Source organism: Odocoileus virginianus, chromosome 3 (genome assembly GCF_023699985.2).
Source record: "Odocoileus virginianus isolate 20LAN1187 ecotype Illinois chromosome 3, Ovbor_1.2, whole genome shotgun sequence".
Taxonomy (NCBI): domain Eukaryota; kingdom Metazoa; phylum Chordata; class Mammalia; order Artiodactyla; family Cervidae; genus Odocoileus; species Odocoileus virginianus.
Genome location: NC_069676.1, coordinates 49,296,296 through 49,323,440, shown reverse-complemented (window position 1 = coordinate 49,323,440; position 27,145 = coordinate 49,296,296). Strand labels below are relative to the sequence as shown.

General features: G+C 52.0%; 1 protein-coding gene across 3 annotated transcripts; it reads left to right on the top strand.

The window, feature by feature from the left end:
• The first annotated feature begins 323 nt into the window (after positions 1 to 323).
• ARAP3 (ArfGAP with RhoGAP domain, ankyrin repeat and PH domain 3) lies at positions 324 to 26,532 on the top strand. Of its 3 annotated transcripts, none has more exons than XM_070465538.1 (33): positions 324 to 423; positions 2,063 to 2,612; positions 2,725 to 2,786; positions 2,878 to 2,989; positions 6,444 to 6,644; positions 6,781 to 6,850; positions 7,119 to 7,239; positions 7,331 to 7,515; positions 7,608 to 7,714; positions 7,975 to 8,174; positions 8,259 to 8,344; positions 8,502 to 8,684; positions 8,826 to 8,961; positions 9,599 to 9,715; positions 10,162 to 10,309; positions 10,414 to 10,516; positions 12,526 to 12,745; positions 13,491 to 13,554; positions 13,799 to 13,962; positions 18,812 to 19,024; positions 19,264 to 19,369; positions 20,510 to 20,657; positions 20,977 to 21,045; positions 21,652 to 21,726; positions 21,825 to 21,939; positions 23,702 to 23,830; positions 23,922 to 24,055; positions 24,292 to 24,374; positions 24,471 to 24,506; positions 24,612 to 24,675; positions 24,774 to 24,911; positions 25,114 to 25,152; positions 25,645 to 26,532. In XM_070465538.1, the coding sequence occupies exons 2-33, from the start codon at positions 2,080 to 2,082 to the stop codon at positions 26,128 to 26,130; spliced, it is 4,647 nt and encodes a 1,548-aa protein (XP_070321639.1). In that variant the 5' UTR covers positions 324 to 423; positions 2,063 to 2,079; the 3' UTR covers positions 26,131 to 26,532. The 3 variants fall into 3 exon arrangements, with proteins under 3 accessions (XP_070321639.1, XP_020758534.1, XP_020758533.1); XM_020902874.2 differs by lacking the exon at positions 324 to 423 and adding an exon at positions 714 to 853; XM_020902875.2 differs by lacking the exon at positions 25,114 to 25,152.
• Positions 26,533 to 27,145: the final 613 nt, after the last annotated feature.

The window sequence follows — 27,145 nt, the reverse complement described above, 5'->3', positions numbered from 1 at the left end:
ACGGGGAGGGAACGGCGGCGGGGATGCAGAGCTGTCCCTCGCAGCACTCTCCTCTCTCTGGTTCTACCCTTGTCCCCAGTTCCGTCTAGTCTCTGCCTCTTTGTCCCGCTCTTTAAGGCTGACTTGGCCTCCAACCTGTTCCGGTCCCCCCCCCCCCCCCCCCCCCCCTTTCTGGGCCCCTAAAGGGGCTGAGCTGGTTAGGCCGCGAGATAAGCACAGCGGTTGGGTAAGGAGCCCAGACCTTTTGAAGACCGCCGCTTGCACAAGGAGTGGCCGGGGCCCCCGCGGAGGGAACCGACGAGCGGGACGGGGCGGGGCTCCGTCGGGGGAGGGCTGAGGGGAGGCGGGGCCGGAGCGGCGACCCGGAGCCTCGGACGGCGCGGCGGGTGGGTACCGGGGAGCGGACGGCGGCCGCGCAGTGAGGTGAGGACCCCGCGCCCCCCGGCTCCTGCCTCCCAGACTCCTCCCCATCACCTCGAGGGCCTCTGTGGGATCCCTGGCCCCACTCCGCGCCCGCGGCCCTCCCCTCTCCCCCTCCCCGCCGCGATCAGCCCCTCCCTCCGGTTGCCGGCCTCGGCCCCCTCCCTCCTTGCCCCCTCCCTCGTCGCCGCCGGAGCTGCCCTGCGCTGCCCGGCCCGCCCCCCCCCCCCTGCCCCCCACCCGCCGCACTCCTGCCCCGCTCACCTCCTAGTTCAGTCCCGTGCCCTCGAGTCGGGCCTGAGTCACCGGGAAACTGGACTCTGAGTCAGGACGGGTGGTGCAGCACCCGGGCCCTAGCTTGGGGAGGGGGCTCCGTCCGCCGTAGAGAGGCGGAGAGAGGCCAGAACTGATGCTGGGGCGAGAGGCAGTCCTGGTAAGAAGGACCCCACAGGAGAGAAACTGGGAGAGAGAAGTACGGGCAGAGACAGAAACCTAAGAGTCAGAGTTGGCCAGAGAGAGAGAAAACTGAAGATCTAGTTGAAATGGAGACAGAGGCAAGGAGAGGCTTAATGACAGCAAAACAAGGAAGGGGACGGAGATGGATTTAGACGTAGAGATGGAGATGAATGGGGTGGGGACAGGGACAGGGTAGACAGAAAACTCACGGAGACAGGATCCAAAGAGGTCTAGGTACTAACTAGATCAGGGTCCACGTCAGGGTGGTGGAATCGGACAGAACCTCAGAGACCTGAGTCCAAAGGCATGGACAGAGTGAAGGAAGGCTTGGAGAAAGCAGAGGTAGGGGGTTGTCATTTCACAGTGTGAGTTCCTGCAGGGTGGGTGTTCCAGTTTGTGCACACATATGGGAGAAGATGCTGTAGGTGGGTGCTGAGTGGAGACCCTGGTGTATCTCCGGTCCCTCATCTCTCTGGCCCAGTTAGTTCTCTGCCCCATCCTCGCTCCCCAAGTGGCCTCTGCCCAGATATTGGTACTGCCTAGAGCTATCTGGACAGCCTGACCAAGGCAGGCAGGATGTGGGGGCGGCCAGAGCTGGAGGGACAGGAAGGAAGTCTGAGCAGAGACAATAGGTGGAAGGGGAGGAGGAACTGGGAACCACCAGGATTAGGATGGCCGGAGCCTGTACTCAGCTCTGGAAGCAGTGGGAGTGGGAGGTGCATCTCCCCTCGCCTCCTCCCCTCTCCTCTGTCACAGCTCTGTGCCACAGCAGCTTCATCGTGGGCCCCTCCTCCCCACCAGCCCCTGTCATCCCCACCCCTGCAGGGTTCTGGCATCTTGTCCCAGGCTTGCTGACTTGAGTGTATGCAGAGCTTTGACCCAGACACTGTGTGGGTGGGAGCTAAGGGGCCAACATTCTCACCAAGAAGCCAACTTGCCCGGAGCCTGGAGCAAGCCTCCTCCCCTCCTTGGCCTCAGTTTCCTCCTCTGCAAATGAAGGGGTGCTCCTACAATGGGGAGGCCCTTTCCAATGTTTGGGGTTGGCTCTGCCCCCGGATCACAGGCTTCTGGTCGTTTTTCTCTGGAAGAAGACAGGAGTCTGGTGGCCTCTGTCCAAGCCTCAGACGTTGGGACAGGGAGGGGGAGTCTCAGCCTGAGCCCTCCCTTCACCCTACCCCTCCCCCAGCAATGGCCTGAGCCCCCATGGCTGCCCCTCAGGACCTGGACATCGCTGTGTGGCTGGCCTCGGTGCACCTGGAGCAGTATGCAGACGCGTTCCGGCAGCAGGGTCTGGCTACGGCGGGTGCGGCCCGTGGCCTGGGCCACGGGGAGCTGAGGCAGCTGGGCGTCAACGCCACGGGGCACCGGAAGCGCATCCTGCGCCTGCTGCAGGCAGGCACTGCCGAGGGCCCCCCGGATCCCCAGCCCGAAAGTGCCATGGAGCCTTCGCCCAGCCCAGCACCCCCAGCCCAGCCCACCAAGCCTGTGCCTAAGCCCAGGACAGTATTTGGTGGACTTGGTGGCTCTGCCACCACCCAGAGGCCTGGGTTGAGTCCAGCCGTCTGGAGACCAGAGGCATCCAAGAGCCCAGAGCCCAGCCTGAGTCCGAGGTCCCCTACTGTCCCTCCGAGGTCCTCCTCCGAGCAGCCGTCGGCCTCAAATACTGTGGAGATGATGCCCAATGCCATCTACTTTGGCTTGGACTTAAGAGGCGGGGCCCAGACAGCTCAGGACATGTGAGTGGGGTCGGCTCCCTGGGGATCCAACGCTGGGGGCAGGGAGGAGCAGGACGGGAGGACTTGTCCTTCCTTCTCGCTCCCTGAATGACCGCTAGACCTCTCTCCCTAGGGCCCCAGATGGCTCTCAGACAGCTGCCCCCACCCCTGCCCTCAGGCCCACAACGGGCACAGGTAGGTTGGCTATCATGGGTTGGGGGAAAGGTTGCCTTTCAGGACTCTCACCTGACCTCTTCCCTGTCTGCCCCGTTTCTCCACCTGGCAGTGCACATCATGGACCCTGGTTGCCTGTACTATGGTGTCCAGCCTGTGGGGGTCCCAGGGGCCCCTGACAGAAGAGAAGGCAGAGGTGTCTGTCAGGAAAGGGCTGAACACAGGTGAGTGGTCCATAGAGTGATGATGGCAGGAAAAGGAGCAGGTTGAGCTGGTGGCAGCTGTGTTTCCCATTGGTCATCAAATGTGTGTTGAGCATCCACTGTGTGCCAACTGGGTTATTGAGATTCAGAATGAATATGAATATGAATATGAACAGACAGACCCAGTCTCCCATTAGGCAGCCTGTGACTCAGTGGGGACAGATAGGAAATAAAACAGGTAGATAAAGAAATGGATATATGACTTAAAATATGGAGAAGTGCCTTTCATTCTTTCATTTAACAATCTTTTTGAGCACCTATTGAATGTCAGATATTGTTGTAGATACTTGGGATAGATCAGAAATCCCTGCCCTTGTGGGAAATTAGTCAATTAACAATAGATGTAATAAATTAGTTATACCTATGTTGAAAGGTAATAGTGAAAGTGAAAGTGCTAGTTGCTCAGTTGTGTCCGACTCTTTGCGACCCCATGTAGCCCGCCAGGTTCCTTGGTCCATGGAATTCTCCAGGCAAGAATACTGGAGTGGGTTGCCATGCCCTCCTCCAGTAAAAGGTAGTAAGTGCCATGAAAAAAAATTGAACAGCGTAAGATGGCTGGAAGGGGTGAGGGAAGAAAGGACTGCAGTTTTTTCACTAAGAGTTGCCAGAGTGTTAAGAAGATGATATTTGAGCTAAAACTTGAAAGAAGTGAGGGAGTTAGCCCTCTTCTAGGAGAAGAATGCTGCATGTGGGAAGAGTGGCCAGAATAGAGACTTTAAGAAGGCCGTGTAACCAGGGGATCCAGTAGCAATGACAAGGTCAGCAGGGCTGGGACAGAGAGGGCCAGGCTGGGAAGAGTTTGGGCAGACGCCGTCAGAGAGGCAAAAGGAGCCATATTGGGACTTTCGCTTTTACTCTTAAGTGAAATGGGAAGCGAGCTATTGGAAGGGTTTTGACTTACTTTTTTTTTTTTTTGACTTACATTTTAAGAATCCCTATGGTTGCTGTGTTGGCAGTGATCTGTAGGGGCCAAAGCAGAAGCAGAGAGACTAGTTTGGAGGTTCTTACTGTGATCTAGGTGAGAAATCTCAGGCTACTGCTATGAGAGTGGAAAGGGTGAGGAGTGGTTGGTTTGGGTTATATTTTGAAGACAAACTGTCCTAGTAAATTGAAGTGTAACAGAAAAAGAGGAGTCAAGAAAGACTTCAGGGGTTTCCGTCTGAGCCTGCACTGTCCGGTGTGGTAGCCAGTAACCACGTGTGACTGCTGAACGCTTGAAATGTGGCTAGTCTGGTGTGAGCTGTGCTGAAACTATAAAACAACCAAATTTCAAAGACAGTTTGACAGCGCTCTTCTGAGCAACTGAAAGTTCATGGAGTTGCTGTGGTCTGAAATGGGGAAGACTGTGCATAATGCAGGAATAAGGCAGATTCGGAGTTCAGGTTTTGATGTGTTGAACTTGAGGTGTGTAATATATGCCCAAGAAGAAGTGGCAAATAGGCCATTGGATATACAAGTCTGGAGGTTGGGGGAGAGGTCTGAACAGGAGATCTAGGTTTGTGTGTTGTCAGCATTTAGATGGGTGTATGTAGCTGTAAGTGAGTGTAGGTAAAGCAGAGGACCAAGATAAGGTCCTGGCATACTCCAGGATCGAGAGATTGGGGATAAGAGGAAGAATCAGCAAAAAAGGCTGAAAAGAAACACTTAGTGAAGTAGAAGGAAAATCAGGAGAAGCTTATGCTACAGGAGCTAACTGAAGAAAAGATATAAGGAGGAGGAAGAGGTCAGGTCAGATGTATCCAATGCTACTGAGAGGTTGGGTAAGATGAGCACTGAGAATTGACCTCTGGAGTTGGTGACACGGAGGTTACTCGGGACCTTGACAGGTGCTGGGAGTGAAGGCTTGATCTGTATGGGCTCAAGAGAGGGCAAAGGAGAGGAACTGGAAATATGAAGACAACATTTTTGAGGAGTTTTTCTGCAAAGAAGAGCAGAGAGTTTGAGTGGTTATTGATAGTGGAAGCGGAGTCAAGAAAGGGGTTTTAATAGCATGGAATGCTGTGTATATTCGTAGGTGAATAGGGATGATCTGATAGAGAGGGAAAACTAGCGGATACAGGAAAGAGAAAAGGGACAAAGTCCGGAGTTATGTCCTTGTGTAGGTGAGAGGACTGGAACCAAGTGCCCAGAGAACAGATCAGCTTTAGACAGGGGTGTTTATCATAGTACCAGGAGGAAAACGGTATGTATGTGGAATGGGGCAGATGCGGCGCTGGGAGTCTGCAGGGATTATCCTCTGGTTGCTTCAGTTTCTCAGTGAAGTAGGAAACAGGTAGGGTAGAGTGGAGGTTCTTAACCCGAGCTACACTGCAGCCTGGGGAACTTTGAAAATGACAGATGCCTGGGCCTTGTTTCCAATGACTCAAATTTAAGTGTCTGGCATGGGGCTCACACAGGGCTTCCCCGGTAGCTCAGTGGTAAAGAATCCACCTGCCAATGCAGGAGACTCGGGTTCAATCCCTGGGTCAGGAAGATCCCCTGGAGTAGGAAATGACAATCCATGCCAGTATTCTTGCCTGGAAAATCCCATGGACAGAGGAGGCTGGTGGGCTCTAGTCCATGAGGTCACAAGGAGCTAGCTGGACATGACTGAGCAATCATGCATGCACTTGGGGTTCATATGCAGATATGTTTAAGTTTCTCAAGTGATTTGTACAGCTGAGGTAAGGAACCACTGGAAAGTGACAGAATAATAGAGGACTTTCTGGGAAGGAATATCTGAAGGATGGAAAGAAGCAGCCTAGGGAAGTATGTTCCAGGCAGAGGGAACAGTATGGCAAAGACTCTGAACTAGGGAAGAGAATGTGGCTGGACTGTAGTGAGCAAGGGGAAGGCGATGCAGGAGGAGGTCGTAAGAGTTGACCTGGGTCTCTCTGTACACAGTCTTGCATCCACTGATAAGGAATTTCGATTTATCCTAAGTGTTGATGGGAAGTCATTGTAGAGGTTCCTGCAGGTGCGTGAAATGATCTTATTTGCATCCTTAGTGGGAGAATGACTGGTGGAAGGGCGAGAATGGAAGCAAGTGACTGGTTAGATGATTCCCTTCATCTCGGTGAGAGCTATTGGGAACTTGGTCCAGGGAGATAAAAGCAAGAACTTTTTGGAGAAAGAACCAACTAGACTTATTGATGAGATAGGCAGCTATGGCAGAAAGTCATCTGTGTAGTTATTCCTCAACTTTTCCACCAAGTAATACTAATGGCAGATGCAAAGGACTGACATTTTTCAAATGAAAAGTCCGAGTGTGCCCTGGGAAGAAGATCCATGCTTGTATTTTGGGTTCTCAGCCTCTCTGTTCCCCTGTTTAAAAAGCAGATCTGGTACCTGCCGGGCATTCCACTAGGTGCTGTGGGTGGGGCTGTCCAGGGAACTGGCTCTAAAGTGTGTCTCCCTCTGTCTTGGCCCCCACAAGGCTCAGCAGGCCAGATCTGGAGGCACGTGAGGATGCTGGTTATGCCAGCCTTGAGCTGCCCGGGGACTCCACCCTCTCCCTGCCCACCCTGGACACAGAGACCAACGATGACCTCATTTCACCCTATGCCAGCTTCTCCTCCACGGCAGACCGCCCCACGCCCCTGCTCAGTGGCTGGCTAGACAAGCTCTCCCCTCAGGGGTGGGGCTGCTGGGAAGGGGAGCGGGGCACGGGAGGCTGGCTGGTGCTGGAGGTTGGGTCTCAAGTGCTCCCAGATCCTAGGACCCCTGGGGTGCAGCCTCCACCAGTTATTGATCTCAGCCTCTCCCTTCCCCAGAAACTACGTCTTTCAGAGGCGCTTTGTGCAGTTCAACGGGAGGAGTCTGATGTACTTTGGCAGTGATAAGGTAGCTCTGGGAGGTGCTTCATGGGGCCTGGGGAGAGGGAGAGGGAGAGCTGAGAGAGGCTCAGGATTGGAAGGCCGATTCCCCTGTGATGGGGAGGCAGGCACCACGTGACTGATGTCAGGGGTCAAAAGGAGCGCGGTCAGCAGCTGTACCCCACTGCTTGCGGAATGAGTGCTGAATCTCATTAAATGCTGGTGCTGGCCCCGGGGGTCAGCGCACATGGCTGGGTTCCTGTCCCCACGGGCCAATGGGCTGTCTGTCCCTCCAGGACCCCTTCCCCAAGGGCGTGATCCCTCTGACGGCCATCGAGATGACCCGCAGCAGCAAGGATAACAAGTTCCAGGTCATCACCGGCCAGAGGGTGTTCGTGTTCCGCACAGAGAGTGAGGGTGAGGGCCAGGGCCCCCCGGGTTCAGAGCAGGGCTGGGGAGGCCAGGTGAGCTCACAGCCCACTTTACCTGCTTGCCCGTCCCCCACCAGCTCAGCGGGACATGTGGTGCTCCACGCTGCAGTCCTGCTTGAAGGAGCAGCGCCTCCTGGGCCACCCCCGGCCCCCGCAGCCACCTCGACCCCTCCGCACGGGCATGCTGGAGCTGCGTGGGCATAAGGCCAAGGTGTTTGCTGCGTTGAGCCCCGGAGAGCTGGCCCTGTACAAGAGTGAGCAGGTGAGGAGGGCCGGGCCAGGGCCGAGGGGCCTGACCTAGCCCACTCGGACCTCACTGTGCCTGCCCACCACCCCCCGCCCTGACTCTGCCAGGCCTTCTCTCTGGGCATCGGGATCTGCTTCATTGAACTACAAGGCTGCAGTGTGCGGGAGACCAAGAGTCGCAGCTTCGACCTGCTCACACCACATCGCTGCTTCAGGTGGGGCCCAGACTGGCAGGAGGCAAGGCCGGGGGAGAGACATTGAGGGGGGGACACTGGGGTGCAGAGGCCCCAAGGCTTTCTCCTTAGGATGTCAGTGGGTGTGTCCCAACAGGAGTCTAGTGAACAGGGTCAAGGATGTCAGGAGGGGCTAGGCTGGCCCACATATGGCTGTGGTGGCTGCTGCAGGAATGCCCCGGGTGGTGGGGCGGGTAGGAGGGTGGGTGTCCAGGCCCACGGACTGGCTGTCCACCCCTCAGCTTCACAGCCGAGTCTGGGGGGGCTCGGCAGAGCTGGGCGGCCGCTCTGCAGGAAGCAGTAACCGAGACCCTGTCTGACTACGAGGTGGCTGAGAAGATCTGGTCCAATCGGGCAAACCGGCACTGCGCGGACTGTGGCGCCTCCCGCCCAGACTGGGCCGCGGTCAACCTGGGAGTGGTCATCTGCAAGCAGTGCGCAGGTAAGGGCCGGGGCCTTTACCTGAAATGGGGAGGGGCTTGGGGCAGGAGGGCTCAGGGTGCCCATGCCCTTCACACCCTAACAGGTCAGCACCGGGCCCTGGGTTCTGGGATCTCCAAGGTGCAGAGCCTGAAGCTAGACACAAGTGTGTGGAGTAATGAGATAGTGCAGGTGAGAAATTTGCAGAGGGAAAAAGTGTGTCTCGGAGTGTGGGCTGGGGTGGAAGGAGCATGTGTGAAAAGGCCTTGGGTCCAGCTTGGGGACAGGATTGGAATGCCTGGGGATACAAGTTTCTGTCACTTTGCCTCTGCCCTCTGTGACCCTGCAGTTGTTCATTGTCCTGGGAAACGATCGTGCCAACCGCTTCTGGGCAGGGTCACTCCCCCCTGGTGAGGGGCTGCACCCAGATACCCCCCCTGGCCCTCGGGGAGAGTTCATCTCTCGGAAGTACCGGCTCGGTCTCTTCCGGAAGCCCCACCCTCAGTATCCAGATCATAGCCAGCTTCTCCAGGTAGGAGGGAAGGCTGGGGCTAATGGGTCTCTGAGTTGACATGCCTAAGCTTGGAGTGGGGGCTGTTTTGGAGACAGGAGCACTGTCCCCGGGACTCCCAGGTTGTGTCCTGGGGTTGACAGAGGCCTTTTCTCCCTGTAGGCACTGTGCGCAGCTGTGGCAGGACCCAACCTGCTGAAGAACATGACCCAGCTCCTCTGTGTCGAGGCTTTTGAGGGAGAGGAGCCCTGGACCCCCTCAGCCCTCGACGGCAGCTTCCCTAGTCTCCCGCCCCCAGGTGATCCCCACAAGGCTTCCTCTCTCTCCCTGCAAGAATTCTCAGCCCTGACCTGTGCCTTGGTTCTTCTGGTGGGGGCCCCCAATTACCTCTCAGTTAGGCCATCACAATGGCCCAACTTGGGCAGTTTCCCAACTCTCCAAGTCCTCTAGGCCCTATTTCTTGATATTTGAAATGACCACTAATGACCACTGTCTGGAGTGGATCTGGATGCTTGAGGTGTTAGTGCTGGCCTATCCCTGTCGGGGTCAACCCATAGGTCAGGTCTCACCTGCCCAAAGGAAGTCTGATCATAGAAATGGTCATCTTACACAGGCTGGGCTCCAGTAGTCATGCCACAGAGGCCAAGACACTTACAGGAGGGCCCCTGCTCTGAGCCTTCCACCCAGAGCTTACTTGTTATTCGCTGGCTGGTGGGGACAGGCAGTGGGCAAGGGCTGGCTTAGAAGCCTCATCACTGCCTGCCACCTTCTTCTCTGATCTGGATGGTGAGGAGTCCAGCACCACTGGGCTCTACTAGGCCATGCTGCCAATGGAATTGGGTCCCAGTGTCTTCCTCGATTCAAGCACTTCCCCAAGGGGGTCAGGCCGTTCCATTGCGCTGGCCTGACGTGACCACGTCTCCTTTCCCTTGCAGACCCCTCCCCTGGCGTGTACAATGAGGTGGTGGTGCCTGCCACTTATAGCAGCTTCCTGTACTGTGGTCCCATCAGCAACAAAGCTGGACCCCCACCTCCTCGCAGGGGCCGAGATGGTGAGAGGGGAGCCAAGGGACGGGAGGGGATGGGCAGAAGCCAGGACGGTTGGGAGTGTTCCCTAGAGGGACAAGGAGGAGAGGACTGGGATAGGACATGCCCTGAAGTGGACGAGGGTGCTGGGATCACGGGGACCATGGCAGGGGCGGGAAGGGGCAGCATTGGGTGATGGTTGAGAGGCTGTACTTTGAAGTCACACTGCGGGGGTCAAATCTCAGCTCTGCTGCTTTCTCCCCACATGACTTGGGCAAGTACTTCAACTCTGAGCCTCAGTTTCCCCATCTGCAAAACAGGAGTGAATGTAAAACTCCCCTCATAGAGTTGTGATGACTACAGGAGATTGTACATAGGTAGAGGGCTTGGCACAGAATGATATCTGGCAAATGGGAATTCTGACAGTGGGGACAGAGGTCTGCTGCCTGCTGACCACCACTTTCCCTCTTAGCTCCCCCCCGACTATGGTGTGTCCTGGGTGCGGCTCTGGAAATGTTTGTGTCGGAAAGCAGCCCTGAACCCCTCCACCTCATCCAGCCCCAGGATGTTGTATGTTTGGGTGTGAACCCCCCACCCACTGACCCAGGTGACCTCGACAGGTAACACCCACCCTGTTCCCTGAACTTCCCTTTTCCCCTCCTGGTCCTGAGCCTGCCAGCCCCCTCACTCACCCTGTCCCCCCTCCCGGACCTCATCTCTCCAGGTTCCCCTTCTCCTTCGAGCTCATCCTCACCGGGGGGAGAATTCAGCATTTTGGCACAGATGGAGCTGACAGTCTGGAGGCCTGGACCAGTGCCCTGGGCAAGGTGACACAGCTGAGACCCCTCCCCTACAGCTCTCGGGTTCCCTGTACCCACTCTGCCCCCATCCTGTCCCCTCCTATTCCTGCAGCCACTCCCACCCCCGCCACTAACAGCTGAGGTTGACTGAGCGCTTACTCTGTGCCAGGTCCTGTGTTAAACGCTGCCCACTCAATATCTCATTTAGTTTTCACAACAACACTTAGAGGTAAGGATTATCAATATTTCACACCTAAAGAACTCAGAGGTTACGAAGCCACTCAGTCAAGGTCACAGAGCTAGAAGGCAGCAGCGCACACAGGACGGAAGTCAGGCCTCTGTCTGTAAAGCTCACAGGCCAGACTGCACTGTGCTGGGCTCTTCCCACAGAGAGGCTGCCATCTGACTCCCACCCCCTCCCCCAGGCTCAGATCTCCAAGTCCACAGTAAAGCTGCCTTCATCTAACCCAGCTTCTCTATTCCCAGGCAAGCCACTCGCTCTCCATCCTGCACCCCGCCCCTGGCATTAAAGGTTCAGGCCCTGGAGTCAGATATCCTGGGATTTGAGTCCTCCGACTCCCACGTGTGAACTCTTCCATGTGGGTAGAGTAGGTGTCAAAGATCTACCCCCGAGGGTTGAGGATTAAGTGACACGTGAGGCCCACACTGCCTGGCAAGCCGCAAGCCCTCTATCTGTGGGTGTTGAAGTAGTAATGGTGATGACAGTGATAATCGCTCCCATCCTTAAACAGCTTTCCCCCAAGCCCTGCTCCACCTTCAGCTCATCACCCTGGCATGCCACCTCCCTGTCCTGCCACAACTTAGAAAGTTACGAGCTCTGGCAGCCTGCAGCTCCTCCCTGACCCCTTCTGGCTGCCCTCCTCTGCCTTGCTTTTCTGAGCGACTCCCCTACAGGTGGCCAGTGACTTGCTCTGGGTAAGGTTCAAGGGCCTTCCTCTGGCCTCACCAGCTCGCATCTGACACTACTCTGTAGGAAACGCTCCGCTGCTCTGGCTTCTGACCCCACTCAGAACTCCTCACACCAATAACCTGTCTCCATATCCTCTAAGGGCTCTGATATGGTCCTCCAAGTCTCCTCTTATTATCTCTTGTTGTTTATTTGCTAAGTCGTGTTTGACTTTTTTGAGAACCCATGGACTGTAGCCTGCCAGGCTCCTCTGTCCATTTTCCAGGCAAGAATACTGGAGTGAGCTGCCATTTATTCCTCCAGGGGATCTTCCCTACCCAGGGATCAAACTCATGTCTCTTACACTGGCAGGCGGGTTCTTTACCACTGAGCCAGCACTTTTCAAAAATCCTTTAAGGCAGTGCTACCCCAAGTTGGTCTGTTACCTGGTCCTGGCCGAGGAATTCTCTTACGGCCCATGACAGGTTAAGTATAGAGCTTGAGAGTCACTATTTAGAATCTTTCATAGCAATGTGACAGAATAATTTTATGTGTGGAGTCTAATTTTTAAAAATTGGAGGCTTATATTTTATATGTCATTCTTTTTTCATTTCACTTTTCTAGTCATTCATTTTGTTGTTTTTTAATCAAAGTGTTGGTTAGTGACAGATTGGTAAAAAAATTTTAAATTCCCTGTTCCATCAGCACAAGTAGCTTGAGAAGCACTGCTTTGAATTACACCTCGAATAGCCCTTTCTCCGTGAAGCCTCTGCCTGGCCCCCTGGGGGTGGGACTTCCCGGGGCCTCATGACTCTTGCATGCAGCTACCCAGTCTGTCTTTCCCTACATCCCAATTAAGGGTATAACACTGCCTGCCGCACAGGCATCTTCTCTGTGTTGGCTGGAGCAAATCGAATTGAACTGCATTTCTTTCTTGTTTTTCTCCATCCATCTCCTGTCTCCTGTATGTCTTTCCTTTACTCTCTCCCCATCCCTTTCACGCCCCTCTTTCCTTGGCTTTCTCTCCATGTCCTCCTCTGCCTCCCCTTATCCCTCTCACTCTTACTTCTCTCCCCACCCCCTGTCTCTTTCCCTATCCTTCTCTTTCCCATTGTCCTCCCCCTCACAGTGGTTCTCCCCACTGAGCTGTCACCAGCTGTTGGGCCCTGGGCTGCTGCGGCTGGGTCGCCTGTGGCTGCGGTCCCCCTCCCATGCCTCCCTGGCCCCTGGCCTCTGGATGTCTGGGTTCGGACTTCTTCGTGGAGACCATCTCTTCCTGTGCCCAGCGTCAGGCCCTGGCCCCCCAGCCCCTGAGGACATGGTGCATCTGCGCCGGCTACAAGAGATCAGTGAGCAGGGCTGGGGAGAGGGATGAAGGGTGGCTGTGAGGGGTGGGGGTAGTGGACCTTCATGTATCTGGGGTCCCTATGGGAGACAGCAGGAATAGTGGATTCAGACAGAAGCTCTACAGTCAAATTGCCCAGATTTAGACCCCCCCACATCTCCATCACTTGCTGGCTGTGTGACCTTAGACAAGTTACTTAACTTCTCTGTGCTTCAGTTGCCTCATCTTCACAATAGGTACAATAATAGGGTTGTAATGAGTTTCATATAAGGCAATGCATGTAAACACTTATCACAGAACCTGGCAGGAGGCATCTTACAGGTATTCAATAAATGTTATATGTTATATATGTTATTGGTATTATCATTCTTTGGAGTCACTTGCTGGTTGGGGACTGAGAGAACGGGCTAGGAATTCTCATTTCCTCCTAAAAGAGGAACAGTATAGGATAGTGTTTTAAAGATCTGGAGACAAGAAACTTGAGTTCAAGCTCAGCTTTGCCATAACAAGTAATCTGAGCCATGTCACTTAACCTCCCTGAGTTTAGGTGAAACGGGTGTCCCTCATTGCTGGCGGTTCTTTACCGTGTGAACCCAAAATGGGGATAATAGTATGTAACTCATAAGGTTTAAGGCAGTATTGTTTGTAAACCTCCTAGCATGGAACCTACATACCTTAAATACTTAATGAATATTAATTACTATGATGAAGATGACAATGATGATAATGTTCCATGGTTCTCCTCCCAGGTGTGGTCTCAGCAGCTGACACCCCAGACAAGAAAGAGCATTTGGTTTTGGTGGAGACAGGAAGGTAAGTCTTGCCCCTGTCCTTGACTCTGGGCTGCCCTTCCTAGAGCACAGCTCACACCTTCCACCAGGCCTGCTGGACCACTGCCCACTTCCTCAAAGTCACTTCCCTAGTCAGGGGCCCTGTCTGGGTTGGGTGTTGCTGCCCCCTGCTGGTGTCTCTGGGAAGTCTGATCCTTGTGCTCCTGGGCCTCTTAGCCTGAGGACTCCCCTGGAGCTGGCTCTGACTCAGATCTCTCGGGTCTCAGGACACTGTATCTGCAGGCAGAGGGCCGGCTAGACTTCTCAGCATGGAACGCAGCCATTGGGGGGGCAGCCAGCGGGGGAGGCACAGGGCTGCAGGAGCAGCAGATGAGCCGGGGTGACATCCCCATCATCGTGGATGCCTGCATCAGTTTTGTCACTCAGCATGGTGAGTGGGTACTGGCTGACACTGAGCTAGTGAGGGATGGGGAACATGGGCACTGCAGGTCAGATGGGATTGAGGAGGGAGATGTGTGCATGTGACTTGCCTTCAAAAACTTTGCCTCCAGAGACTGCAATCTGACAGTGACAAGCTGCTCTGCCTTTCTGAATCTCAGTTCCCTCATCCTTAAAGTGGGCCAGGACTTCCCTGCTGGTTAAATGGTTAGGAGTCAAGACTCCCAATGCAGGGGGCACAGGTTCAACACCTGGTCAGAAGACAAAGATCCCGCATGCCACTAACATCCCACATGCCACACAGTACAGCTGAAAACTTTAATAATAATAAAATAGACTAAAAAAAATAAAATGGGGCTATTGGACTTCCCTGGCAGTTCCAGTGGTTAAGACTCCACGTTCGCAATGCAAGGGGCACAGGTTCGATCCCTGGTCGAGGAAGATCCCACAGGCCACATGGTGTGGCCAAAAAATAAAAAGAAAAAAAATGGGGGTCCTCATAGTCTCATGTTCCAGGATAGTGGTAATAGTGAGAGAGCACATGTGAAGCATTCAGGACTTATAGGTGGTTAATTGAGAAATAGATTTAAGGGACTAGATCTGATATACAGAGTGCCTGATGAACTATGGATGGAGGTTCATGACATTGTATAGAAGACAGGGATCAAGACCATTCCCAAGAAAAAGAAATGCAAAAAAGCAAAATGACTGTCCTAGGAGGCCTTACAAATAGGTGTGAAAAGAAGAGAAGCGAAAAGCAAAGGAGAAAAGGAAAGATATACCCATTTGAATGCAGAGTTCCAAAGAATAGCAAGCAGAGATAAGAAAGTCTTCCTCAGTGATCAGTGCAAAGAAATAGAGGGAAAAAAATAGAATTTTCATGCAAAGATGGGCTCAATAAAGGACAGAAATGGTATGGACCTAACAGAAGCAGAAGATATTAAGAAGAGGTGGCAAGAATACACAGAAGAACTGTACTAAAAAGATCTTCATGACCCAGATAATCACGATGGTGTGATCACTCACCTAGAGCCAGATATCCTGAAATGTGAAGTCAAGTGGGCCTTAGGAAGCATCACTATGAACAAAGCTAGTGAAGGTGATGGAATTCCAGTTGAGCTATTTCAAATCCTAAAAGATGATGCTGTGAAAGTGCTGCAATCAATATGCCAGCAAATTTGGAAAATTTAGCAGTGGCCACAGGATTGGAAAAGGTCAGTTTTCATTCCAGTCCCAAAAAAAGGCAATGCCAAAGAATGTCCAAACTACCGCACAATTGTACTCATCTCACACACTAGTAAAGTAATGCTCAAAATTCTCCAAGTCAGGCTTCAACAAACGTGAACCGTGAACTTCCAGATGTTCAAGCTGGTTTTAGAAAAGGCAGAGGAACCAGAGATCAAATTGCCAACATCCGCTGGATCATTGAAAAATCAAGAGAGTTCCAGAAAAACATCTATTTCTGCCTTAGTGACTATGCCAAAGCCTTTGACTGTGTGGATCACAATAAACTGTGGAAAATTCTGAAAGAGATGGGAATACCAGACCACCTGACCTGCCTCTTGAGAAATCTGTATTCAGGTCAGGAAGCAACAGTTAGAACTGGACATGGAACAAATGACTAGTTCCAAATAGGAAAAGGAGCACGTCAAGGCTGCATATTGTCACCCTGCTTATTTAACTTATATGCAGAGTACATCATGAGAAACACTGGGCTGTATGAAGCATAAGCTGGAATCAAGATTGCTGGGAGAAATATCACTAACCTCAGATATGCAGGTGACACCACCGCAACAGTTAGAACTGGACATGGAACAAATGACTAGTTCCAAATAGGAAAAGGAGCACGTCAAGGCTGCATATTGTCACCCTGCTTATTTAACTTATATGCAGAGTACATCATGAGAAACACTGGGCTGTATGAAGCATAAGCTGGAATCAAGATTGCTGGGAGAAATATCACTAACCTCAGATATGCAGGTGACACCACCCTTATGGCAGAAAGTGAAGAAGAACTAAAGAGCCTCTTGATGAAAGTGGAAGAGGAGAGTGAAAAAGTTGGCTTAAAGCTCAACATTCAGAAAACTAAGATCATGGCATCTGGTCGCATCACTTCATGGCAAATAATGGGGAAACAGTGGAAACAGTGAGAGACTTTATTCTTTGGGTCTCCAAAATCACTGCAGATGGTGACTGCAGCTATGAAATTAGAAGACGCTTGCTCCTTGGAAGAAAACTTATGCCCTAACCTAGACAGCATGTTAAAAAGCAGACATACTTTGCCAACAAAGGTCCATCTACTCAAAGCTATGGTTTTTCCAGTAGTCATATATGGATGTGAGAGTTGGACTATAAAGAAAGCTGAGTGCCGAAGAATTGACGCTTTTGAATTGTGGTGGTGGAGAAGACTCTTGAGAGTCCCTTGGACTGCAAGGAGATCCAACCAGTCCATCCTAAAGGAAATCAATCCTGAATATTCATTGGAAGGACTGATGCTGAAGCTGAAACTCCAATACTTTGGCCACCTGATGTGAAGAACTGACTCATTGGAAAAGACCCTGATGCTGGGAAAGATTGAAGGTGGGAGGAGAAGGGGATGACAGAGGATGAGATTGTTGGATGGCATTACCGACTCAAGGGACATGAGTTTGAGTAAACTCCGGGAGTTGGTGATGGACAGGGAGGCCTTGCGTGCTGCAGTCCATGGGGTCGCAGAGCCACACACGACTGAGCAACTGAAATGAACTGAACTGAAGTGTTCCATAGCCACTCTTATTGGGGCGTGGGCATGGAAGGTGGGGGGCCCTCAGATGTGACTGGAGATGCAGAGCTATGGAGAACAGAGAGAGCGCAGCTATTAGGCAAGAGCCAAGCTGAGCAGCAAAATCTTTGAGGGTCTGAGTAGAATTATTCTGTGTGGGAGGGTTTTCCAGCCATAAAGGATGAACTATGCAAGGAGTTCCCAGAATTCTTTGTGAGTTTTTGGCCTCTGCTTTTTTCTTTTTACCGAGTAAGGATCGAATTGATTCTTTTCCCCCAGCAAACCCTCTTTAGAAGGCTGGACTCTTGAGAAGAAAATTCTCAGAAAACTAAGGAGGACAGTAAAGGGGGAAAAGGCACATCCATGTGCCTACAAATAGTTGTGCTTACTACACAGACAGTGGGTAGTCAGTGGTTAAAGACATCCTCCACACCTCTGCAGTAGCCTCATGTACTGACTCCCCAAACTTACTAGACCCCTTCCACTTCTCAGCCTCACACGTGTTCCTAGGAGGATTGAAGTCAGAGGCCCAGTGAAAAGCCCTGGAGAAAGTGTGGGTGTTCTTCCCTGCTGCTCCACAGATCTTGCACTGCCACTCTTCATTCAACACATACTTATCGAGCTGCTCCCCTGTGCCAGCCACGGCAGATGGGGCAGTGAATGAGGAAGGTTCCGTGAAGCTCAGAGACTGGTGGGAACGATGGGTAATAATTAAGAACACAAATACACTCAGTTCTCATGATTCATGGCAGTTATAAAGTCACTGAATCACTGGATCAATGAATGCTGAACTGTCGCCCCAGTGGAAATATAGGGTTAAGTTCCTGGGAAATTCTGGTCATATTTTCATCATGTAACTTTGTTTTATGTGTGCTTCTGTTTAAAGACACTTACAATTTTTTTCAGTTTTCATCTTCTTTTCCTCTCTTTTTAAATTGAATTATAATTAATTCACAATGTTGTGTTAGTTTTAGGTGTATGATAAAGTAATTCAGTTATATGTGTGTGTGTGTGTGTGTGTGTGTGTGTGTGTATAAATATATAATACCTATATTCTTTTTCAGATTCTTTTCCATTATAGGTTATTATAAGATACTGAGTGTAGGTCCGAGCTTTCATCTTTAAAATTTTTTTATTTTATTATTTTTTTATTGAAGCATGGTTGATGTTAAAATATTTGATAAATTATAGGGGTACAACATACTGATTCACTATTTTTGAAGATTGTACTCCATTTATAGTTATTCTAAAATATTTGCCATTTTCCCTGTTATACAATATATTCTTACAGTTTATTTTATACCTAATAGTATACTGCTCCTCCCCATTCCCTCTTCATACTGATCACCACTAGTTTGTTTTCTGTATCCATGAGTCTGCTTTAAAGACACTTTATTTACTATACAGCTGATTCATTAACTTTGAACTTGCTGCCAGCAATACTATAACTCATGCCTGAACAAAGCTTATCTGACACACGTGTTTTCTCCACAAGGCCTTCTGGTACTTAGAACACTAGACAGCACTTCAGCCCTACATTGGGGGCCATTTTAAACAGTGAAATTCCCCCCCACAAAAGAAGTACAAGAATGCAAAAATATGTGGCTCTAAATATACCATTAGTATGGCACTTGTTTACCGCTTGAGGCCTTAGCTGGGAAAATGTTCATCAGGCAACTGAAAATTTTCTCCATTTGCGCATGTTCACAGGTGACTGCAGAGTGCCACAGGTAGATTTGGGGGTTCCAAATACATTTTAGCAGGTAGATGAATTCATAAATTCAAAACCTGTGAATAACATGTCCTGAGTGTGATATGATTTCATAGAGTGCTATTTAAAGATCAAAGTGGTGAGGACAGAAGGGAGCTGCAGTGTGATGGCATGGTTAGGGATGGGCCTTCTGAAGGTGAGGGCTGGAGTAGGGACCTGAGAAGCAAGACCAGAGAGGCTGATTTCTGTCTGACCCTCCTACCCCCAATAGCCACTTACAGGAAGGCAGGGGGTGGGTCACAGATAGGGCACTGGGTGAGTGATAGCCGGTCTTGGGCAGTGGTGAGCTGAGATGCTGGCTGTTCACAGGGCTCCGGCTGGAGGGCATATACCGGAAAGGGGGTGCCCGTGCCCGCAGCCTGAAGCTGCTGGCTGAGTTCCGGCGGGATGCCCGGTCTGTGAAGCTCCGACCAGGGGAGCACTTTGTGGAAGATGTCACCGACACACTCAAACGCTTCTTTCGAGAGCTTGATGATCCTGTGACCTCTGCACGGTTGCTGCCTCGCTGGAGGGAGGCTGCTGGTAGGTACTCCTAAGAGCCTCACGGGCAACTGAGACTCTCCCAGAATCACTGAGGCTCCCTTGTGGGATCGGGCAGCTCCCGCCCCAACACTCCTGGCACAGTTGGCCGATCGCCCAGGGACTCAGCCAGGGAAAGGTGGGAAGGGGCAGACACACATCCATCCTGGGTTTGTTTCTCTAAAAATCCCTCTGATCTTCTTTCCCTGACCCTCTCCACCCCTTGCCCATCACATCCCCAGAGCTGCCCCAGAAGAACCAGCGCCTAGAGAAATACAAAGAAGTGATTGGCTGCCTGCCACGGGTCAACCGCCGCACACTGGCCACCCTCATTGGGCATCTCTATCGGTCAGTACAGCCAGACCCCTGCAGGCTCCCCCCCGACCCTTCGTCACCTCTGTCCAGTCCCTCACTTAGATTCACATATCCATCCCATAGACAATTGTTCAGTGAAGGTGTAACAGCATAAAGGTTCACAGGATGGACTTTGGGGTCAGACAGACTTAGGCCTCAATCTGACTCCACTATTCTAGCGCATGACTTTGGATAAATTATCTGTTTTCTTTGAGCCTCAGTTTCCTCATTTGTAACAGGAAGATGGTATAAGGTACAGCATCCACCTCATGGGCTTCCCTGATGGCTCAGTGGTAAAGAATCCTCCTGCCAATGCAGGAGACCAGGGTTCAATCCCTGGTCTGGGAAGATTCCCTGTAGTAGGGCAGGGCAGCACACTCCAGTGTTCTTGCCTGGAAATCCCATGGACAGAGGAGCCTGGTGGACTACAGTCCAGGGGGTCGCAAAGAGTCGGACATGACTCAGCCACTAAATCATCACCACCACCATCCACCTCATAGGTTATATGAGATTTAAATGACATACTCATCATAAACTTCTTACTACAGCACCTGGCATATATGTGGTAAGCATTCAGAAATGGTGAACAATCAACATTATTTTGTTTTATTTAACATTCTATGTCAGCAAAGGATTAGATGTTGGAGACACAAAGAGGAATAAGATGCAGGTCTACCTTTACCAGTCTATTGGGAGAGACAGATTTTTTAAATGATTCTAGGATGAGCCTGTTGTATGGTACTGATTACAGACTGGACAATTATGGCCTCTGGGCCAAATCCAGCTCATTGCTTATTTTTGTAAATAAAGTTTTGTACATAAAATGTAAAGTCATACCCATTCTTCTATATATATCCCATGGTTCCTTTCACATGACCAGAGCAGAGTTGAGGGGTTGTGACTGATGGTACAGCATGAAACCCTAAAATAATTACTATCTATAAACTTACATAAAAAGTTTGCTGACCCCTATATATGTCTGGTTCTCCCCTAGACTGGGAGCTCCTTGAGGGCAGGGTTGTGTCTAACTCACTGCTATAGCCCAAGTGCTTAGCCCAGGCATATAGCAGGCACTCAGTAAGTCTTTGCCGAATGACTGCTGTAACTACCCGTGACGCGCACACCCCTCCACAGGGTGCAGAAGTGTGCTTCTCTGAACCAGATGTGCACGCGAAACCTGGCACTGCTGTTCGCGCCCAGCGTGTTCCAGACAGATGGGCGGGGGGAGCACGAGGTGCGAGTGCTGCAGGAGCTCATTGACGGCTACATCTCTGTCTTCGATGTAAGCTTTCCCGACCCCTGACCCACGGCCCCTCTCCTTGGACGCTGGATCCTGCTCATCCCAACAAACCCCTAACCTCGCCCTCTAAAGGCCCACTGCACCAGGAACTCTGTCCCAGGTCCCTGGGCCCCGTCTCCTGTAACTGCACTCCTAACATCCTTGCCCCTTAGCTCTCAGCTCTTCTGGCCTCTCCCCCTCTCCTCCAGGGGCTCTGGTCTTGCACATATCTCCGGGCTTAACCCTTTCCCCGGCAGCCTCCCGCTAACGCGCACACACACAGACACAGATACACACACATACTGTTTTGGCTCTTCCATAGATCGACCCTGACCAGGTAGCCCAGATTGACTTGGAGGTCAGTCTTATCACCACCTGGAAGGATGTGCAGGTAACTTGTCCTGAGCCTAGACTCCTGAGTGGGCCAGGAGGGGACATCGAGATAGGAAGGTGACCTTCAGCTTCTGGGCCATAGGAAACCCAAGGAGAGGAGCACCTTGGGGAGGGGCCGTTGGTTTAGGATATGTTCCATTTATTCTACCCTGAGGGTTCTTCATTACAAAAGGGTGGCAGGAACACTTCAGTTTCAGGTGTGGAGATCCAAAGAAGGGTTAGCTAAGTTAGACAAAGAGGTGAGAAGAAGAATAAATGCTGTAGCTAACATCTGGGGACAAATTATATTCCAAGCACCTGTAATCTCACTTTAGTGCCACACAACTCTAGGAGGTAGGTGGTCCCATTTTTTCAAAGGAACTGAGGTTTGAAGGGTCACTTATTCAGTTGGAACCCAGACTCCAACCTGTCTTCTCAAGCGCTACTGTACACAGTGCCACCATGCCTGGAGTGTCTTCTCTTTAAAGGGCCTGAGGGACGTTTGGGATGAGGGTTCAGAGGAGGCCTCTTTGGGGGAAGCACTCATGAGACAACCTAAGGGGTCCTCTGACCTTGATTCTTTGTACTGTCTGTGTCCTCCTCATTTCTTTACTCCTCCCCTCAGCTGTCCCAGGCTGGAGACCTCATCATGGAGGTCTTCATAGAGCAGCAGCTCCCAGACAACTGTGTCACCCTGAAGGTGAGTCCTGAGGGGACAGGAGAGGAGATGAGAGGGTGGCGGGGAGCAGGGGCAGTGGCCTGACCCGCATGGGTCCTCTGCTTGTGCCCTGACCCCAGGTGTCCCCAACACTGACTGCTGAGGAGCTGACCAACCAAGTATTGGAGATTCGGGGGACAGCAGCTGGGACGGACTTGTGGGTGACATTTGAGATTCGAGAGCACGGGGAGCTTGGTGCGTATGACAGCGCATGTGCACGTGCGTTTGGGGTGAAAGTCACCAAGACTTCTGGGTTACCAGATGTGCAGCTGTCCTCTCGGTCTTTCTTTTTTTTTTTGCTTTTTGTATTTATTTATTTGTTTGGCTGTGCCATGTCTTAGTTGCATCAAGTGGGATTTTTAGTTGTGGCATGCGGGATCTATTCCCTGACCAGGGATAGAACCCGGACCCCCTGCATCGGAAGTGCGGAGTCTCAGCCACTGGACCACCAGAGAAGTCCCTACTCACCCTTTCTCAATACTCCCTGTTCTCTTGTCTTTCGTGGGCCCCAAAGACCCTTGGTTTTTCACCTCAAAGGTGGCGTCTCTTTCTACTTTGCCCAGGCTTCAAATGCTGGAGGGACTTGGGGCTCAATCCTCGACCCTCTTCCTTTCTCTGTGTGTTTCCTTGGGTGAGCTCATCCATTTCTGCGGCTCTAAATGCCACTAATAAGCTGGCCCCAAATGTGTATGTGTGGTCCAGACCCCTCCTCTGAGCTCCAGACTCACATAGCCAGCTGCCTGCTTGACACCTCCACTTGTACATCTTCTAACATCTCATATTTTAAACACCTAAGACCAGTACTTCCTGGCAGTCCAGTGGATAAGACTCCACACTTCCACTAGAGGGATGGAGGTTTGATCTCTGGTTGGGGAACCAGTGGTCCCACATGCCACATGTACAACCAAAAAAAAGAGTGAATAAAAAATTCTAAGACCGAACTCAATTCCCAACCCCCTCCCCTGACACAAAGCCCAAACCATTTCCTAGTTTTCCTGACTCAGTCATTGAATCAGCATTCACCAGTTATCAAGGCCAGAGACTTGGGAGTCCTCTGGGACTCCTTCTGTTCCTTAATCTTCATACCTACTGGCTAACTAGTCCTCCTGAGTCTAAATGTATCTTTCTAAATATATCACTTCTACATCTCCATTGCTACCACTTTAGTTGAAGTCACCATGATCTTTCTGTAACCCAACACTGACCACGAAAATGTAGAGCTCTATAAAGGGCACAGCTGGCCAGTGTCCCTTCTTGCCTTCCAACAATCCATTTTCTACACAGCAGTCAATGAGCATGTTCAAGCATAAATCACATCATGCCATTCCCGTGGTTAAAACCTTCCAATGGCTTCCCATTTCACTTAAAATAAAATTCAAACCCTTTATTCTAGCCCACAAGACTCTGAATATCTGGCACTCACTTATTTTTCAGATTTCACCTCAAATGACGTGTTTTCCTTGCTTCAGCCACGCTGGCTGTTAAGTTCCTCAAGCACATCTTTCCTAACTCAGGGCCTTTGGTGCTGCATTTAGTCGTCCCTGGAGTCTTCTTCCTCCATCTCCGCATGGCTTGTTCTTCCCAATCCTCCAGGCTCTGTGTCTCATCTTCAAATGCTTCCTCTGAAAGGCTTTGCCTGGTCACCCTATCTCAGTAGCTCCTCTGTTTCTCTCTCTCAGGTTTTTATTGTTTCCTTCAGAATAATGGTTTGTCTTTACCTCGTTTACTTACCTGTTACTCTCTGCTGCCTTGCCAGGCTGTGGGCTTTGTGAAGGCAGGCCGGGTGTTTTAAGCTCCCTACTGTATCCCCAGGGCAGCCCCGTGCCTGGCACAGTCAGTGCTAATTTACTTCTGTGGCTGGCTGGACAAATCAATGAGTGACTGGTGGGCAAGGAGGAGGGGGCGCCAGGCTGTGGATGGATATCTGGTTGACACCTACCCTCACCTTGCCCCCTAGAGCGGCCGCTGCACCCCAAGGAAAGGGTCCTTGAGCAGGCCCTCCAATGGTGCCAGCTCCCAGAGCCCTGCTCAGCCTCCCTGCTCCTGAGAAAAGTTTCTCTGGCCCATGCTGGCTGCCTCTTCACAGGTGAGCCTCCTTCAGCCCAGCACCAGCCCCCCCACCTCCGGCCTCTCCCAGGGACCCTCCACCTAGCCCTGCCCTGCCCCTCTGTGCCCAGGTGTCCGGCGTGAGAGCCCACGAGTGGGGCTGCTGCGGTGTCGGGAGGAGCCACCCCGCTTGCTGGGAAACCGCTTCCAGGAGAGGTTCTTTCTGCTGCGTGGCCGCTGCCTGCTGCTGCTCAAGGAGAAGAAGGTGGGCCCTGGGCGAGTGTGGAGGGAGGCTGGATGGCTATGTGTGAGGAGCCCTGACTGCTCGATCCTGTCACTCCCCAGCCCATTTTTCCATCAGTCTCAGTGCTTGCCTGGCCTTTTGACCTCTGTGACCCTTTGACTTCACACAACTCCAGTGCTTCCATGGTTTCTTGACCTCCTTAACCATGATCCTTCTCTCTCACCTCTCAACCTCACTGCCGGCTTTTATGTTGTCAGAGCTCTAAACCGGAACGAGAGTGGCCTTTGGAAGATGCCAAGGTCTACCTTGGAATCCGCAAAAAGTTCAAGCCTCCCACCCCGTGAGTTTTTTCCCCCAGTCCACCCTTCTACAGCCTTCATGCCACCAACCCTCTGGCCTTTCTGATCACCCATCACTGGTCTCCTTTGCTTCTCAGGTGGGGCTTCACATTGATCCTGGAGAAGATGCACCTGTGAGTACCTCCCAGCTAGGCTCCCTGTCCTCCGGCCTTTCCTATCCTCCACCCCTCTAGTTGTGACCCCTTCCCTCCTGGTGATCCCACTCTGATCACCCCCAGCTACCTGTCCTGCACAGACGAGGACGAGATGTGGGACTGGACCACCAGCATCCTCAAAGCCCAGGTAAGGGGAAGGAGGGAGCTGAGAGCCAGGTCTGTGGACCCAGCCCTACCCTCAGCACCTCCCATGCCCACCGGTGCCTCCCCGCGCCCTCTCTCCAGCACGATGACCAGCAGCCAGTGGTCTTACGACGCCATTCCTCCTCTGACCTCGCCCGTCAGAAGTTTGGCACCATGCCTTTGCTGCCCATCCGTGGGGATGACAGTGGGGCCACTCTCCTGTCTGCCAATCAGACCCTGGTGAGGTTCCCCTAGCCTGCCCAACGCCTCGGGGTCCCTGCCCATGTCCTGGCCACACTGCAGGAGGAAATGGCATGTCTGCCAGCCTGGTGCTCCCTCTGCCTTCTCTGTGCCCCAACTCTCCACCTGCAGTTCCTGCTGCCAGGCCTCACTGTGTCTCTGTGTCTCTCCCTCCTTGCCTCCCCACCCTACCTGTGCCCAGCGGCGACTTCACAACCGGAGGACCCTGTCCATGTTCTTTGTGAGTACTGTGCCTGCTCCAGTTCTGTGCCTGTTAGCCCTGTGCTCTGTGCTGCTGGAGCCCATGTGCTGTCTATTTGTCTGATGCAGGCCATCCGTGAGTGTGTGTGCGGATGGACAGAGTGTTGCGACCTGAAGGAATGAGGAAAACAAGGGATGGTAGGATGCAGTGAAGAAAGGGGGAAGTCGTCACAGGATTTGAGAAGTAGAAGGAAGTGGTTAAGTAAATGCATTTTGGAGTCAGACAGACCTGGGTTCAAGCCTCAGCTCCACCATTTACTTACTGTGTGGTCCTGGGCAACTTACTTAACTCCTCCGTACCTCAGCTCACTCACCTGAAGTGTATCCATCATACAGGGCTGTTTTTGACATCATAAATGCAAAAGTATTTTTGCAGCATCTGGTCAAGAGGAAGAGCTCAATAAATATTAGTGATTAATAATCTGGGAACTCTAACTCTGTGCCTGCCTCTGGTTACCCCATTCTCACCCAGCCAATGAAGTCATCCCAGGGGTCTGTGGAGGAGCAGGAAGATCTGGAGGAGCCTGTGTATGAGGAGCCGGTGTATGAGGAAGTTGGAGCCTTCCCCGAGCTGACTGAGGATATCTCCACCTCCTTCTCTACCCCACGGGAGTGGACAGCCAAGCCGGAGACCCCCCTCCCCAGCCAGAGGTCCTTTGATCAATATCTTCTGTCCAAAGCAGGCCCCCAGGGCTGGGAGGAGAGGCCGCCTGAGCCCCCTCCGGGCCCCCCTTCCAAGAGCAGCCCCCAGACACATGGGTCCCTGGAGGAGCAGCTACTCCAGGAGCTGAGCAGCCTCATCCTGAGGAAGGGAGAGACCAGCGCAGGCCTGGGCAGCCCTTCTCAACCCTCCAGCCCCCAGCCCCCGAGCCCCAATGGCCTTCCGACACAGACACCTGGCTTCCCCACCCAAACTCCCTGCACTTCAAGTCTACCCCCCAGCCAGCCCCTCACATGACTCTGGGACAGCAGTCTGAGGGGTAGGTAATCAAAGACCCAAGCTCTCCCCGTGGCAGACAGTGCTGGGGCATGTCTGCCCTGGCTGGAAAGACTACAGAGTCCAGTCTGGTGCTGTGGAAGGAGCACAGGGCCAAGAGCTCCCGAGACAGCATCCGGCTCAGAAAAGAGGCAGGTCATGGCGCCGCTCTCAGCTTCCGCTGACTCACCTGTACCATGAAGTAACTGAAATAAGCAGAACAATGAATGTCAAACTGTTTCTCAGAACTGTAAGCCTCACATAGTTTCCCTCAAGAAGGGCAATTCCTGCTTTATGTATTTGATATGTAGGGGTTCTGTGAGAGATTTGGGGTTTGAAAAGAATTGTTTTATGCATTAACAGTAAAAAGATTTGGAAGGCAAACTTTTTTTTTTTTTTTGGTCACACAACTCGGTATGCGGGATCTTAGTTCCCCAACCAGGGATCAAACTGGCATCCCCCTGCAGTGGAAGCATGAAGTCTTAACCACTGGACTGCCAGGGAAGTCCCTGGAAGGCACAAATTTGAATGATCTCCAAGTTTATCCTACCCCACCTTCAACATTCAGAAACTACAGTGAAGCCCTAGGGTGGGAGGTTGATTAGGGTTGGGAGCTGGGGCAAAGAGAAGCCCAAAAGGATGGGTCACTGTTAATAAACCTTGAAACAAAAAGGCTGCCATTCATTCATTCAGTTATTCAACATGTATATGCTGAACACCTAATTGGTGCCAAGTATTGGGGATATAGTGTGAACAAAAGAGATGCGGTCCTTGCTTTAATGGAACTTCCACTGTAGAGGGAAAACAGAAAATGCACACACAGAATCAGCGCTGTGAAAGAATAAACCAAAGTGATGTGCTTGAGGAGGTGGCACTGGGCTGGGTGGAAGGGTTTCTGTGAAGAGCGGAAATGTAAGAATAAGAAGCCAGGCATGTGGAATGCTGGGAGAAGGATCACTCCAGAAGGAATAGAAAGGCAGTAGGTATGAAAGCTCTG

Coding starts and splice junctions, on each gene's coding strand:
- ARAP3 (XM_070465538.1), top strand. CDS start 2,080: ATGGCTGCCCCTCAGGACCTGGACATCGCTGTGTGGCTGGCCTCGGTG. Junction 24,056..24,291: donor TGCTGCTCAAGGAGAAGAAG/GTGGGCCCTGGG, acceptor TTATGTTGTCAG/AGCTCTAAACCGGAACGAGA. Junction 25,153..25,644: donor GGACCCTGTCCATGTTCTTT/GTGAGTACTGTG, acceptor ATTCTCACCCAG/CCAATGAAGTCATCCCAGGG.